Source organism: Osmerus mordax, chromosome 9 (assembly GCF_038355195.1).
Source record: "Osmerus mordax isolate fOsmMor3 chromosome 9, fOsmMor3.pri, whole genome shotgun sequence".
NCBI lineage: Eukaryota > Metazoa > Chordata > Actinopteri > Osmeriformes > Osmeridae > Osmerus > Osmerus mordax.
The window spans coordinates 5,751,800-5,768,400 of NC_090058.1; the positions used below are offsets into that span (position 1 = coordinate 5,751,800).

Consider the following 16,601-nt stretch of genomic DNA (forward strand, 5'->3'; position numbering starts at 1 on the left):
TCCCTGGTTAGTAAAGGATCAAAGACTAGGTAGATATGGTGACTTCACATAACTTTGATTGATGGATCCATACAAGGTCATGATCTGTGATGTTACCCACACACATGTTGATAATATAGCAACAGTAAAACGCTGCCTGGTCAGCTATGAACCTTTGAGTGCTGAGGGAGGTAGAAGTGTTTCACCTGGACAACCAGATCATGTCTGAGAGGAGGACCTTATCCATACAACCAGCTATGAAATACTTTACAATACCTTAGATTCAGTGGGAAAATACACCACATAAACCACAGACCTATGGAGAAACTGCCGCCAGCCACAACCCTCTAAACACATACAGATCTGACAGACTAGGAGAAGTATAAACAATATGGTGTAAATTCCACCTATCAGAGAAGAGGTTGTTGAGGCATTGCCCTATCCCGTCAGATGTTACTAAGTGTTGAGGACTGAAAGGCTGGTGGAGTTGTTCCTGAACAGGTTCAATGCGATCCCTGGTATCTTACACCTGGGTGGTAACATACTACACAAGCATGGATACCACCCTGTGACACCACTGAGTTAAAGCTGACATGATACATTGCCAAAGAGGCTGATGGTCCAACAGTGGAGAAAACATGTTGACTTTCGAAAATAAAAGAGCATAAGAATTCCTGAGATTTGAGTTTTTCAATGTAAACACCCAATTCCTCCCAAATGCCCCAGCTATATTATTTGATATGCATAAAAGATGGCTGCTATGTCTTATCAGTTAGCACACTAGACCGTAACAAGCCATCTGTTCTTTACAAATTAGTCACATTAACAGCTTTGAAGACTGGACAGTGCATGCAACCCTCCCCTCCCCCTGAACCCCAAATATATACATTTTGCATGAAGAATTTAGAGGCAACGCCTCACTGACATCAAATAGACATGGCTAAAGCAAAGCATGGCTTCATAGTGTAAAGTCTACATAGCTCATTCCTCCATCTCTCCCCCGTTCCTTCTGTCGCATTCTCCCCTTCTTCATCAATCCCACCCTATCAGATACATTCCCCTGAATCCCTCTCCATCGTGCTCCCTCACTCTATCTCAGCTACGAAGTAAATCCCCCAGGTCATAGGTATCGAAGAAGTCAGACACACCCTCTCCGTCCTCCAGGCCCCACAGGTAGTCGTCTTGGTCGAGGGGTGGGGAGAAGCTGACGAATGGGGCGTTGGGGTCGGGGGTGTAAGAGGGGCCGGGGAGCTGGTCCTCTGTGATCTGCAGCAGACTGGGAGGCAGACCCAGGAGGCCCTCCACGTCCAGCAGAGAGCTGCTCTCGCTGGGGGGCGGGAGGGCACTGCTGCCGGGGGTGCTGGGGGGGGGCAGGGGACGAGGTGCGGTGAGGACAGCTGTCGGAGAGGAAAAGAGAGGAGTGGGGAGAAGAGAACAGGAGACGAGTGGATTAATGACATACTACTCAAGAACAGTTAAGATACATGTGTCTAAAGAACAAATACTATAAACTTTCATAATAAGGCCTACCAAACACTGTCCCTCACTATAGCGCCAAAAAAGCTTACCTTCCATAGGCTCCTCTTTGACAGTGTAATTGGATGCTGCCGTGGTGGGGGTGGCAGGCGTTCCCAGAGGGTGAGGTTGGGGGCTAAGGTAGTCCTTCCTGGGGGTGGAAGTGCTCTTGACGGGACTGGCATCCTCCAGACCCTCCTCAGGACAGAGGTACACCTCAATAGGCCCGTTCTTACTCTTCAGGTAGATCTGGAGAGAGCCCTGGAGGAGGATAGGGAGGAAGGGTTTAGGATCAGTATAAACATCTAGGCCCAATTTCCCAGACATGGATTAAGCCTAGCCCTAGACTAAAAAAACATTATATTGAGATCTTTACTCACCCCCGGAGATTCAGGAACTTCCAGCTTGGTTTCAGAGGGGGCCTTGACAGCAATGACCGTCTGGTCCTGCAGACTGCTAATGGAACGAATGTCCTGATAGGTCACATAACCTAATGTGGGGCAGAGTCAAGGAATGTAGACCAACCAGAACAGCCGACACATGTCCAGGTGAACACAATGAACACACGCCAACATACAGACTCAGACAGACAGGCATAAAGACCATACATGGGGATGTGGAAGCAGTTTTTGGACTGAAAGGATATCTCTGGTTGTCTTTGTGCTCTGTGAGCTGTTTGAGTTGGGTGCTGCTAGACTGGATCAGATCATCCAGAGCGTTCTCCGCTCTGTCCAGGTCCGCCAGCTCTCTCTTCAGCGACCGCGCCTTCTCCCCTCCGCCTGCAGACCCCTCAAACACACCACCCACCCTGGACGAAACGCACACACCCTCAGTCAGATAGATCCACCTCTGTATCATAACCACAGAAAGGTCTCAAAGATGTCTCTAGAAAGGTCTCCTCCACGGCATGGTGTGTCTATGATAGTATTTCCTGTCTAGTCTACTTACATCCACTGAATGTTATTCTTGGACTTCTTGCGGATAAGCTGGACTCCTTCTAGAACGTTGGTGATGTCATAGATGCGTCGCTTCTGGACCTCCAGCACCTCGGTAGCCCAGTTCAGATCCAGAACCCCGTCTGGTGACTCGCTGAGCAGGCCCACAAACTTCTTAGTCAGCAGACCCAGGGAGGTGTCGTAGCGCGTGCGCTCACCTGGAGACTTAGGGGCTGAGGGGAAGTGACACGAGAGGAGGATTTGTGGTTGGGCGGGGGATTGGAGTTATGCAGAAGATGAAGACGTGGCAAGGGGAGAAATCAGAAGTGAAGCCATAGACAGCCACAGACAGACAAATAGACAGACACAGAAACAGACACAGACAGATAGACAGACACAGACAGATAGACAGACACAGACAGACAGATGCAGACGCAGACGCAGACACAGACAGACAGATACTCACTGCGGGGGCTTGGGATCCTGGCTGCAGCGCTGCTCTTGCCCTTTGGTGTCCTAAAGTCTGGCAGGTACAGAGGATCCTCCAGGTCCAGCTTTCTCTTGGCCTGCAGGGGGCGACAAAGATGCAGGACTTTTATGAGAGACTGTCGGTGAAGCGCTCAATACATTTTACCTCCCTGGAACTTTGACAAGGTAAAATACTTGTTTGTCTTGTACGGTCCTTTGAATTGAATTGACTAGAGATTTCCACGCTCCAACAAACAGTTAGGCTGTTCAGGGAACATGGTATAACCTTAGCATTTGATGGCTTAGACTGGCTTTAACTAAAGTAAAAACGATACAATGTCCTTTCTTGGCCTTGAGGGAGTTTTGAATAAAAGTGTAAGCTGTTGGAAAGGAGCTGAGTCCTATGGCATAATATCCCAGCTATAGCCTATATAAACTGGCTCTTGTGTGTCTGAATACTTAACAAGCCCTTTTGACCTTTAACATGGCCCCATAGAGCTATAGATCATGTGTGTGGTAGAAGAGGCCTATACAGTGAGCCCAGCCCATCCACAGCACTGTCACGTCTGTGCTAAGGAGAGAAATGGGATTCGTAGGGGCTGTTGAAAAGTACCGGGTTGTAAATGTAGCAGAGGTCCTCAAGAGCTAGAACAAAGCACCCTCACACATTCTCAAGTACTTCAAGAGGGGGTTGGGGGGGTGGGCTAGTGTGTGTGCATGTGTATGGGACCACCTCCCGACCCTCGCCCGCCAAACGCCAGAATATCCCTGGACTCACTCAACGACTCCCCTCATCCCCTCGGCCTGCATTTCTCCCCCTTCCCCGACCTCCCTCCTTTCTCTCGTTCTCTCCTTTCTTCTCTCTGTCTTTCAAGAACACACAGGCAGGCTGCCACATTCCTGTCTCGCACACTGCTGCCACGAGACGGCTTCAATCCATTGGTCACCTGCCTGTAATCCTTAATACATCATACACACACACACACACTTACCCACGCGTTAACTTGCAGGACACATGATCGTCACGGTACCCTGTCAATTATTTACATATTCTCAGATCAGAGCCATCACACCTAGTCACAGACACACACACACACACACCCCTGAAGCTCTACCTTTGCGTTCACACGGTTGAGTGATCTTACGAGGTGTAGGATTTCATCCAGACGGTGCCGGCTAATTAGCACTTGATGGTAGGATGTGGTGAGTGTGTGTGTGTGGGGGGGCACAGTTCACCTCACACCTTCCTCTCCGTCTCTCCTTCCTTACTTCACCACTTTCCTCTACTTCTGAGTTACTGACATGGATAAAACACAACTTTTTACCATAACCCCCCATGTGACCCACAAACACCATTCTAGTACCCCCTAGACCCCCCTTTCCCTCAGCACACACACGTCCAATGAGACTATGCTCTGCTTCAGCATGATGACTAGGGTTATTCAGCACATGCTGTGAATGCATAGCTAGGGGCAACACATGTCTTAACCCAGAAGATTAATCCTGTCAATGAGGTCCTATCTGTCTATCCCTTACACTACGACTGTTATGAACACTGGAATAAATTCTAGGCATGGCTCAATAAGGACAGAACGACAGAACCACACAGAACAAAGAAATGTAGTTTCTTTCAGCTGTAGATTTGTGCCTCAGCAAATCTGAAAGGAAAATGGTATGAGTGTGAAAAGGAGAGTGGAAAAAAAAGGGGGGGGGGGAGACCATTGTCCCAGTGTCCTCTGTGACAAGTCCACCTGTTAGGAACGACATCTGGGACATAGCAGCAGGTGGTGTGTGTGTGTGTGCGCGTGTGTGTGTGTGTTGAAAGCAGAAACGTGCCAGTGCTTCCACTGCTCGCACATTCCACTTTCACTTCAACTTTAACAAGTTCAGTAGAGAACGTTTACTGAGCACAGCCTAGCAATGCCAGAGCTACAGGAAGTAGGTGTCCTATATGGTACTTTACATACACACTTTACAGTTGACGTGTAATGACACGTTCACTGGGAAACCTGTTCAACACAGTTGAGGAGACACAAAACCCCAGTCTGTGGTCAGGCAGGAGTAAATCAGCTACTCTGCCCTGGGGAGGAAGGAGGGGACGGAATGAACAAGAAAATTGTCACCACTCCATTCAGACCTCTCTGGAGGGGATCAGAATCTTTTGTCGTCCAACCACAACTCGCTGAATTAGCCGGAGAGTCAAATACAGAAAGCACATACGGTGGAAGTTTATTTTCGCTTTCAACCATTGTTTCTATGCAGCTTGGTCTGTCTCCATCCTATTGACCAGAACTCCTAGCACCAGTATTTGGGACCAATACAGACAGTTCAGAATAGTTGTATTTATGACTTGTGTTGGTTGCTGAGTGAAGCAGAAAGGGCCTTACTTCCTGCACCAGTGTCTGTCGTTGTGCCCTGCAGCTGTTGGTGAGAAAGCTGCAGGGAGGCCTCACTGTCTGAATGAGAGCTCCCAGGCTGTGTCAACACTGTGCAAACACAGCCTTAGAGAAAAGACATGTCCTGTCTGTCCCACAGTAAGCCAAACATGCTGAGAAAACAGATTCAACCGCTGAATACTGAACACACACACAACTGTATGTACAAACTCCTTGATCAGAGAAACATGAAATACCTAACTACTGCTATTTACAGATTATTACCATATGTCTGAAACTAATTCTGAGCTTTCCCTCTCTACCTCAAAGCACACATAAATGAGTTAGTGTTGCAACATACATGCTACCTTCAAACAGGCTAGAGTTACCCCTCTACTCAAAAAACCCTCCCTTAACCCCGCCGTCCTCCAGAACTACAGACCGGTATCACTGTTACCCTTCCTTTCAAAAACAATTGAACGTGCTGTATCTAACCAACTGTCTAACTTTCTCTCTCAGAACAACCTGCTTGACCCCAACCAATCGGGCTTCAAGACTGGCCACTCCACAGAGACTGCCCTCCTTTCAGTCACCACTGCCTTCCAGGTCATCCGTCATCATTCTGCTGGACCTTTCTGCAGCGTTTGATACGGTTAACCACCAGATCCTGCTCGCCAGACTTTCTGAGATGGGCATCACTGGCACTGCACTCCAGTGGATCTCATCCTACCTGTCGGGAAGATCCTACCAGGTTTCCTGGGGAGGCAAACTGTCAGGCCTTCGCCAGCTCTCCACTGGTGTCCCACAGGGCTCCGTCCTTGGACCCCTCCTCTTCTCTCTGTACACCACCTCACTTGGACCAATCATCACCTCCCATGGCTTCTCCTACCACTGCTACACTGACGACATGCAGCTGTACCTGTCGTTCCCCCCGACCGATCCAGGGATCTCAGCTAGGATTGAGGCCTGCCTCACAGACATCTCCGCCTGGATGACCGAGCACCACCTCCAGCTGAACCTCGCCAAAACAGAACTTCTCATCATCCCGGCTAAACCCTCCATCTCCCACGATCTCTCAATCACCCTGGGATCTGCGACGGTGACCCCTTCATCCTCTGCCAGGAACCTTGGGGTTACCATGGACGACGGGCTCTCCCTCACGGCCCACATTGCTGCGGTCTCCCGGTCGTGTAGATTCACCCTCTACAACATCCGGAAGATCAGGAGATACCTGTCTGAGCACTCCACCCAGCTGCTAGTCCAAGCACTTGTCCTCTCCAAGTTGGACTATTGCAACTCGCTGCTCGCTGGTCTCCTAGCATGTGCAACCCGCCCTCTTCAGAGGATTCAGAACGCAGCGGCCCGCCTGGTCTACAATCTACCCAGACGCTCCCATGTTACCCCGCTCCTCATCTCTCTCCACTGGCTACCTATCATGGCCCGTATCAGATTCAAGACCCTGGTATTGACCTTCCGAGCAGTGAACGGGACTGCACCCGTCTACATCAAGTCTCTCCTGCAGCTTTACACCCCCACCCGTCACCTACGGTCTTCTTCAGACAACCGCCTGGTGGTCCCACCGCTCAAGACCGCCCGGTCCCAACACAAGCTCTTCTCCTGTCTGGCCCCCCAGTGGTGGAATCAACTCCCCACCTCCATCAGAGACACTGACTGTCTCTCCACCTTCAAGAAAAGGCTCAAGACGCACTTGTTCCGGGAGTACAACGGTACTTAGGAATGGTTCGCTTGACCCGATGTTAGTTCCCTCAAGGATCACAATGACTCTTGCTCAGAGACTTGTTGCTCTTGTGGTTAGTGGTAACTGATTTAAAATTGTTTGTACTCGCTGTGATATATTGTTTTTTTATTATTGTTGCTTGTCTTTTTTTTTTTTTCATAGGTACACTTGCACTTATAGCAGTTCATGTTGTTTAATTGTAACTTGTTTAACTACATGCTCTTATGGTTCTTCCCTTTGGCACTTACTTTGGTTGTTCACAATGTGTGCTTCATGTTTTGGCTACTCGCAATGTTTTGTGGCTATCTCGGTGTTATGATCAGTGACCTATGCACTTTGTAAAGCTCTCTCTTGGAAGTCGCTTTGGATAAAAGCGTCTGCTAAATGAATAAATGTATATGTAAACATGGTGTCACCCAGGTCACACCCACACACGTGAGTCCAGCTATGTAAGTCAGTGTGTCCACCATTCTCTATTTCTCTCTCTCCCTCCCCCACTCTTTCCCCATATTTCTCTTCCCCCTAGTCTCTCCCTATCTGCTTTGGAATATTTTACTGTCTACATTTCACAGGAGTTGCACATGTTCCAGTCAGATGAGAGATGTGTGTGAGCAGTCTCACCCACATGAATCTCACTCATCAAACCCTAATGCCTAGAAAAACCTACACCGAGTATCATGCTATCCTGGGAGTGTCCTTATGCCTCTCCAGTACAATCTATTAAAGAGTTGACCTTTCAAACGTACACAATGTTAGGGTGCCAAAGGAAGAGAAGGAGGTGGTGAGAAGGAGCTTCTCAGTTTGAGCTGGTTGTTTGTGGAGCTGGAGAGTGGGGAAGGGGACTTTGAAATGCAAATCATCCGGGTTGGAAGCATGTTTGAGGGCCTTGGACAAAGGGGGAAATGCAGGAAGATGGAGCACCAAGATAAGCGGGAGTCAGGTGGCTGAGCGGTTTGAGAATCGGGCTAGTAATCAGAAGGTCGCCGGTTCGATTCCCAGCAGTGCAAAATTACATTGTGTCCTTGGGCAAGGCACTTCACCCTACTTGCCTCGGGGGAATGTCCCTGTACTTACTGTAAGTCGCTTTGGATAAGAGCGTCTGCTAAATGACTAAATGTAAATTAAGCAGATCCTACAAACAAGTCTACTAAGTGGGCAATCTCACACCCTAACACCCCATGCAAAGCCCCAATGGAAGTCTCTGGTAGGTGGCTGGGGATAGGACTAGGGCAGTCAGGCCTAGTGTTGGCAACTTGGTGTGACATGGTTCTAGTGGTGGCTGTCTTTTACAGAAACACTCTCATCAATATGGACTTTTACCCATACAGGAAACACAAGCGGGTGCAGAGTTATACTCCACAACCCCCTCAATCTTCACTCCTGCCACGATCACATATTAGCACGGAAACAGGCAATCATCTCTATGTCTCAGGATAACCAGAGCTTATTCACATGAAGCCTGCTTAGTGTCAGTCATATTTGACATCCTAATGTACCGTTAGGCTCCATCTCTCTAACCCCACCAGTCATGGATGGACGGCTTGATTGAGTCACTCAGAGGGACTGAAACAAGGAAGTGAGCAATTCTCTCTCTGACACATACATCTCTCTTCTATCTTTCTTTCTGTGGAGTACCAGAATAGGCCTTCCGGTGGACTTGGGAAACTGGTTTCTTTACAGCCTGTTGTAATCATGATGTTGTTTAATGATTGTAGTTAAGAAATGACAGGAGTCAGGAAGTCAGCCAGGCATGGCCTTCTTATCTAAGTAATAGCTGATAAGAACAGGGTCAAACATTCAGTTTCATTTACTTTCTGAGTTGGTAAAATATAATAAAAATGGCATTAGTGTCCTTATCAGTATGGTTCAAATGGGTCTTAATGATACAGACTGTTGAATGAGAGACTGCTTCTTGTACACATATATTCACACGCACAAACTATCAGTCTGAAAACACACTGGGTGTGTATGTTATTATCTTCTGATGTCCATGGGGCTGTATTCTACATCATCTTCCTAACCCACCCCCCTGACACACGCATAGCTGGTCTGAGAAGATTGTGTAGGCGGAAACAAGATGGCTGCTCCTGGGCCATAACTTTAATCTGAAAGGTCACGTGACAAATAGATCACAAGTGGCTTATTTTTTTATACTTCACAACTCCTGAAACATTAGACTGTAGTAACCAGGCGAGTGGGGGACGAGGAGATTTAAAATACACACAGCACAACATAACACACAGCAGGGTTTACATCCCAGGGTCAACAAGTTACACAGATGCAGGTCAACACAGCAGTTGTCCAGCGGTGACCCTAAAGAGACACAAACAGATTGACGGCCTTTACATGACCTAACAGGTGCTGACTGGATAGGCTAGGTGTGGTTATTGTTCAACAGCTGAAGGGCACTCCCTGGACTACTGCAAAACACTTTTTTTTCTGGTAAATGCCAGTTGAGAAATAAAGTACCAGTTCCTCTCTCTTTTTCTCTGTAGATATGACATCTCTCCTCCTCAGATCAAAAAGTTCAAACTTAAACCCTATAATGGTACTAGTGGTGGTGGGACACATAAACCAAGGGACTATCTATCCATGCACTATCCCAGCCCAAGACTGCTCTACCCCCCCCCCCCCCCCCCCCCCCCCCCCCCACTGAGAGCAACTCATCCTTCCATTCTTTCAGGGGGGGAGGGGGGTCAGCTACAGCTGCGATGCGGCAGCGGGAGGAGAAATGTCAGGGAGACAGTAAAACTAGTTTCTCGCTCGTTTGCAGCGCAAAACAAGATGACTATCCCATTCATTCACGTGAACGCACACTGACTACTCTACATTGTATCTAAGAGTACGTCAGGCGACTCCAAAATGTAAAATGCATGCATACCAATGGAAATGAGGAATAAAGTCTGCCCACACTGTAGTTGCTTGCTAGTTAGCTAGAACACAATACATTGGCATCACTGTATGCTATACAGTTACACATTACTGTGGCCGGTACATCTTTTGTTTAACAGGGTCTTTACCGGGAGTCGACCGGAGGATGCTCTGATGGGTTTGGCCTCAGGTCCGTGGGGGGTTGCATAAAGGCAATTCGCCCTTTGTTCCGCTGCTGTGGTGTTGCATATCTGAGTGAAGTATCCTGTCGGTACCGAACTCATCGGTGGACTCGAGAGTCCGGTGTTGAAGAAGTCTGTCTTTACTCCCGAAAGAACTTTCTTTTGCGAGCAGGACAGTCCGGTTGCTCCCCTACCTGATGCAGGAGAAATGCCTTTGGGCATCCGGATCATTTTGATTTACTAAAATGAAGAGATCGTTGCAATTAAATTGCTGGGTTTGTTCTAGTTGCACACCGAGGAGTATGACTGGACTCGATGAGTTACTAGCTCACGAGCTGTAGGCTATTTCCTATGGCAAAGGATAGCCTACTTTGTTTTCTCAAACCAAACTGCAATTTCATAAAGCAGCTATTTTGTTTATATTATCCGTGCAAAATGCATACGTATAATATATATGCACTACAGTTATCCTTCGCACAGTAAAAAAAAGCAAGAATCCAATTCAGTTGCTTGTAAAGGGAAACCGATATTATCCTTTGTCCAAAGAAGTACAGAGGTCTATTGCTATAAGCTGAATTTTCAAATAAATAAACAGTCCAACATATAAAAAGTCTAAAATCAGCAGTTGTAAAAGTTTTCTTCTTGAGTTGCAAGATCTTCCAGTTATTAAGAGTATTCTTCGTTTACGGAAACAGAGACTGTAGCCGTTGTCTGTCCAGCTACAAGGGTTGGCTTGTCACTCAAAGAGAACGGGAGCTTACAAGAATTACTTTTTACCGCCAAACTTGGTCCCGCGAAATTTAGATCTCCCGCGGTTAGAACTCGATCCTGGTTGGCCAGCGGCACGATCGGATTGTCCTTCTCCGCATAATATTTGCATAGAACAGTTGGATCTGGGCGTGCCAAACCTTAAAGAGACAGCAGTATGATTTGTGTAGTATTTTTGAGAACAATGACAAATTTGAAAACATGTCACTTATACCATATTCTCACATATATTATAATTATTTTTTTTTTAAACTCCAACGTTACTTTTTCACTCATCTTTTTACAATATTTTAAAGACAAAGGGCACAAGTAACTAAAAATAGTTTAATTATGTACTCTGTGGAAACTGCTTTAAAGTAATCCTTATCTGAAACGAGCATCTTACCCAAACTACAAGTGAGAAGTCTGTAATTTGTTGAATTGTGTGGCACAAATGTGATCATAAAAATAAACTTGTAGAGCAAACATTTCCACATTCACGTAGAAGGTGATCAATCATCATGATTCAATGGGGTGCCCCCACCCCCATGCCAGACCCTCAAGAGAAATATGACACACATAGCCTTGCCGTTTCTACACAGTACCTGTGAGGCCCATGGCGTCAATTGCAACCCCACTCCAGCGGAGAGCCTGGGACAATCTCATACAAGTCAGATGAGGTGATGACTGTTGGAGACACTCACATTAAGAAGGAATGATGTGGCATGTCAGTGTGCTTGCATAATGTGCTAATTAAATCTCAATAGCCCCCTTAAGGCCCTGGAGGGACAGAGGGGTAACCCAGGAAGTGTGGGAGGCAGTTTAGTCCCCATCAGCAAAACCACCAGATTTAAAGTAGAAACAGTGAAGCACTTCCCACATGTGGGTAATGTGTATTGTATTGTAATGAGAGTTACATAAATTTATTACAGATTAAAATTTCTCATATCTGCGTTTTATTTGTAAGGTTATTTTGCGTAGATTATTACATTAGACGTATCCATAACATTTTCCTAAGAAGTACATTTTTTTCATTAGGCCAGTAGTGCTCAGAGGCATTGTTCGATACATGTTCAAATATCTCCATCTTGTGGTGCAAAGTGGAATTTGATCAATACCACAACAGCAACCCAGAGCACTGTGGTTGAGAAAAAAAACTGAGTGAGAGAAAGAGAGAGAGAGAGAGAGACAGAGAGAGACAGAGAGAGAGAGAGAGAGAAAATATTGTGATCTCTGTAACACAACTTTGAATAATTCAGACACAATACAAATCCAGTCAATGTCCCTCTTGACAAATTGTAAGACAATTGTAACTAAAGGAACACTTCAGCTGTCATTTGTCAATAGTTTTTTCACAGTTTTAATAGTCCTTGTACTTTCAATCATGTACGCCATGAGATATAACTCCTCTTTTACTTTCAGTAAGCTGATTCTAAACTAGACTGCCAACCAAAACATTGAGGTAATAAACACTAACGCTCTAGGTCTCTGCTGTGTGGAAGACCACTAGATGGGGTAAGTGTGCTCCTGTCTCTTACCGCAGGCCTGCAATTCCAAATGTAACCACCAACTGTCATCTGTTTTCAAATGAGTCCTACCAGTATGACAATACAGACTTGGATGTCCGCAGTTCCCAGTAAAGCCTCTGGAGGCTTTCAAGGATTACCAGTAGCAACGGTAAAGTCAGTAGGAATCCATTGCTCATGTATTAGCCATCCACTCATGACGTTTCTGTTTCATGTTTGTAATGTTTCAAGTGAGATGTTTTGGACATAGACCTGTGCTCAGCATAAATTCTGCATAGGTGGAATTGCAAAAACATTCCCCACCCACCATTTAGACGTGAAACAACCCAGAGCTTCTACATTGATGTCCCCATTTCTTCAACCCTGATCTGCGCTGGGTATGCCCCAGTCAGTGAGTCATTCACTTGCAGCACTGGTGAGCAAAGGCAACTATGACTCCCAATTTTCAGAAAAAGTCATGAGACCAAAAAGCCGAAGCCCTGATAATAATGTCATGTAATATCTCTTTGAGTGCCTCAATGGCTCACTGCAGAGAGCGCATTACATATGGGCGAAGGCCCTGATGCAGCAGCCTGGGTTCAATTCCAATTTCTGCATGTATTTTCCTCTCTCTCTCCCTCCATTAAGGTATCTAAACCCCCCAGCTCTTATAACCCCTACTGTTTCTATAGTTGAAAAATAACCTTACATTGTTCATTCAGTAGTAACACACACATGCGCACACAACACTGGGAACACATGGAAAAGTATCATCCAATGAAATGTGTCCTAATTTCCCCATCATGTTGTCCTTCCTCCAAGGGCAGCAGTCAGCTACATCAAGGATATAGAAAGCTCACCTCATGCCTGGCCAGAGACATGGGCAGGAACACAATCTGTTCTGCATGTTTTCATTGGGGTTCTTTGTGAAAGAAACACTCCAAAACATGTGAACTCCACACTGAAAGGCCCAGAGGATAACACACCTGAGCACCGAACAGGGCCCCAAGCAGGAATCTAACCCAGGACTTTCTCTCTGTGAGGCAACAGTGCAAGGCCTCAGTCTGCATCCCCATACATACCTAGAGTATAGGGGTACTTAAAGTACCCACTTACCCTGTGTGCCCACTTGAAGTATCACCCTACAAGTGCTCCGGAAGGAACCAGGTGAACACTTCACATCAGGGCACCCATGTGTATGTCTGGTTATTCTAAGGGGTGTGCAGACATCCTGGCTTCTGCTTATGGAAAAATGTATATACATACAGGAAACTCCCTTCATTTTTATTTCTAACCACAATACCTCAAAATTCAACTGAAGACATCCTGGGTGCTAGGTGGTAACCAGAGAAGCACATCACCACTTTTGATCTCTTTAGGAAAGTATGACAATGATCAATTGGTTATTAATAGTGCAGAGAAACTAGATCATTTGAGAGACATTTGAACATTTCTTCATTTTATTACATAAGAACATACAGAAAAACATACTTTTATAAAAAGTTTATAAAACTCAACATTGTCTGTAGAAATGCATAATCCCTACAAACACTTTACAATCAACTCTAGTATAGAGTTCTGATTAAGACCCGAGCCCCCATCCCTCTTGACCCACCCCACCAATTCCACATTCGAACCCTAACAACCTCACACCTCACACACTACGTACATGATCACTTCTAACATTCTCAACATCTTGGGTAAAACAAAGGAAACACAAGAAGAGAATAAGTGACATGCTGTAAGACTGTTCAGGAAAGAAAGAAAGGGGTTGGGGTGTAACTAAATCATTTTAGTCCAGAGACTTTGGGTATGGAATGTAACAAGAAAGGTGGAGAAAAAAAATCTACAATGATTGAAATTCAAATACACTCATTGGGATTGAAGGATAAAGGGGGATGAACGCAGATTGAGAAAGAGAGAGTGGTGCTGTAGCTTTGAGAATGTCACTTCAGTTCCTTTTCAGCTTTGGTGTTGTGGACACGTCTGGTTGCCACCAACTGATATTGTACAGAGAGAACAGGAGGTTGATCTTGCGTCGAGAAAACAGTCCGCTTTCTTCTCTCTCTCTCTCTCTCTCTCTCTCTCTCTCTCTCTCTCTTTATCCCCCCTCTCTCCACTCCAAATACCTATCCCACCCTTTCTGCCCCTCTTGTCCTCTTGCCTGGAGTGAAGTGGAGACATGTGTTTCCCTGCACCTGCATGGAGAGAAAGGAAGAAAAGTTAAGTCAGATCTTGCTCTCTCTCTCTCTCACGCTCCCTCCCTCCCTGCAGAGGGAGAGCAGACAGACTGGCGCCGAGCGTGGAACTTTCATTAACCCCAGGCAGATAGCGATGAATCCGCTACACATTCACTGGGCTGCCTAATTGGCAACCATGGTGAGTTGGTGGGGAGGAGGAGAGGGGGTGGTCAAGGGAAAAGAGCAGGGGACACTACTCTCTCTGCATATCAATGCCCATACAGCTACTAACTAGAAAAGTGTTGCGTTAATTTATTTAGACTGTATTCCCCTGGGAGCGTGTTGCCTCTCTGATTCAACACTTGCATCCCACCCAGTTTACACAGCAGTTGAACAAGACAGCTTTAACACAATACTAATGTATACTATATAATGTATACTCTATGTCTATGATATAATAGGTTTAATGAAAACAACAATAAGGCATTAGGCACAAGAGACGGTTAGATTAATACACACCATATGTGGAAGTTCTGCTTCTACTCCTTTAGTGACACAACCGACCATCGTCTTTGGAGAAATTGCATGCAAGGTCTGCCGCCTGGATGTGAAGAAATGGGAACATTATAAGTCACTGTGTCACTTCTCTGCCATGTGCAAGGGTTGAGTAACATGTTGCAGCAGTTGTCATTGTCGTTACACAATGTATGATACAAAACTGTGGTGCAAACTTGATTTTTTACAATTTTCTGTCCACTGCTAGGCCAGACAATGACAAGTATTAACATTACAGGGATAAATGCGAACAAAGAGAGATAGAGACAAGCGCACCTTTAGTGACAGGACCATTTCAGGTGTGGCTGTCGTCTCGTCCTCAAGCGCAATCTGCAGGTCAAAAATGTAATCGATAACGTGCTGCAGAATCTCCACTTGGCTCACGGACTTGTTCTGCGGTATACTCGGAACCAGCTCTTTCAGTTTAGAGTAACAGTCGTTCATGTCGCACAGCGCACCCACGGGTTCTTCCAGAGATGGCTTATTCCGGGCGATGGCGAGGCTTTGCTCCGAGATACAGCACACGGCTTCGTAACAGCTTCTGACCGACCGCACTGGACTGATAGCCTTCATGATGCGTGTGTGAGTTTGGGTCTTCAGCTTGAAATCGGGTGTTTGATCTCTATGGATTCAGATAGGATCAATCCTTGCTCTCTCAACAGTCGACAGCGAAAGTACCCTTGGAACGCAGCGAGCATGGTCTTTATACAGCTAAAAACAAGGTACCGCCCCGCTCTCACAAATAAATGAAATCCGGTGTTCTGATTGGTAGTCATGGAGGCCCTGAAGAGTTTCTGGCTTCGTATTGGCTGTGCGTAGTATAATCTACAAGGGGAGGCTGGAGGAATGAGGAAGTAAAGTTTGGGATCCTCTTGATGCCTTTAGGATGCACATAGGGATTGTCAAGCAATTAGACGCCTAATTGCCGTTCTACTACTATCTGCATTACAAAAGACATGCATTTGAGTGAATGAAGTGTAGCTCACATAGGCCTATCCCTGATTTAACTTGTTTAAGAAACAAGCTCAATGCCATACTAATGAAGACAAGACAAATGTAGATGTCCAGGATCATTTTCAGTTGATAAAATTCAAGCCACCAATGCCGAATTCGACCATAACAACAATGTGTTGTCTAATGACTTGGAGACTTCCTGTCGTCAGTTTAAAAGGGATTTAAATACAGAAGGGGTGTATTTATTAAAGTTTTTTGCACATGATTTTTAAGATCATACACATGTAGACATATGGGTAATATACAGGGTTTACACACGGGGATGGACTATATTCCTCTAGGCAGGTTGACGCAGGGACATCGGTAATGTTAGACTGTAATTAAGATTATGTTTTATGTCGGCCTACGTTATGTTATCATTTGTTTGAGCGGCTTTACGATTATGTCACCAGACAATCGATGTCTGCTCCTCTGTTATGATTTCTGATAAGTGCAGTAGACTGTAGTTGCTTATAGATCGTGTTCAGCAAATACTATCTGAACAATTCAACAATGAACCTCAAAGAAAGTTTAATAAAACCTACATGTGTTATATTC

The 16,601-nt window shown here is 45.8% G+C and overlaps 2 protein-coding genes across 2 annotated transcripts; both read right to left on the bottom strand.

Annotated features, from left to right (window-relative positions):
- Positions 1 to 1,074: 1,074 nt before the first annotated feature.
- On the bottom strand, positions 1,075 to 10,294 carry e2f2 (E2F transcription factor 2). The gene is made up of 7 exons (XM_067243715.1): positions 10,031 to 10,294; positions 2,896 to 2,995; positions 2,443 to 2,662; positions 2,141 to 2,302; positions 1,875 to 1,989; positions 1,548 to 1,755; positions 1,075 to 1,376 (listed from the first exon to the last, which is right to left on the bottom strand). The coding sequence occupies exons 1-7, from the start codon at positions 10,292 to 10,294 to the stop codon at positions 1,075 to 1,077; spliced, it is 1,371 nt and encodes a 456-aa protein (XP_067099816.1).
- A 3,465-nt stretch (positions 10,295 to 13,759) lies between these two features.
- Positions 13,760 to 15,730, bottom strand: id3 (inhibitor of DNA binding 3). Its single transcript, XM_067242985.1, has 3 exons — positions 15,327 to 15,730; positions 15,015 to 15,096; positions 13,760 to 14,513 (listed from the first exon to the last, which is right to left on the bottom strand). The coding sequence occupies exons 1-2, from the start codon at positions 15,621 to 15,623 to the stop codon at positions 15,043 to 15,045; spliced, it is 351 nt and encodes a 116-aa protein (XP_067099086.1). The 5' UTR covers positions 15,624 to 15,730; the 3' UTR covers positions 13,760 to 14,513; positions 15,015 to 15,042.
- Positions 15,731 to 16,601: the final 871 nt, after the last annotated feature.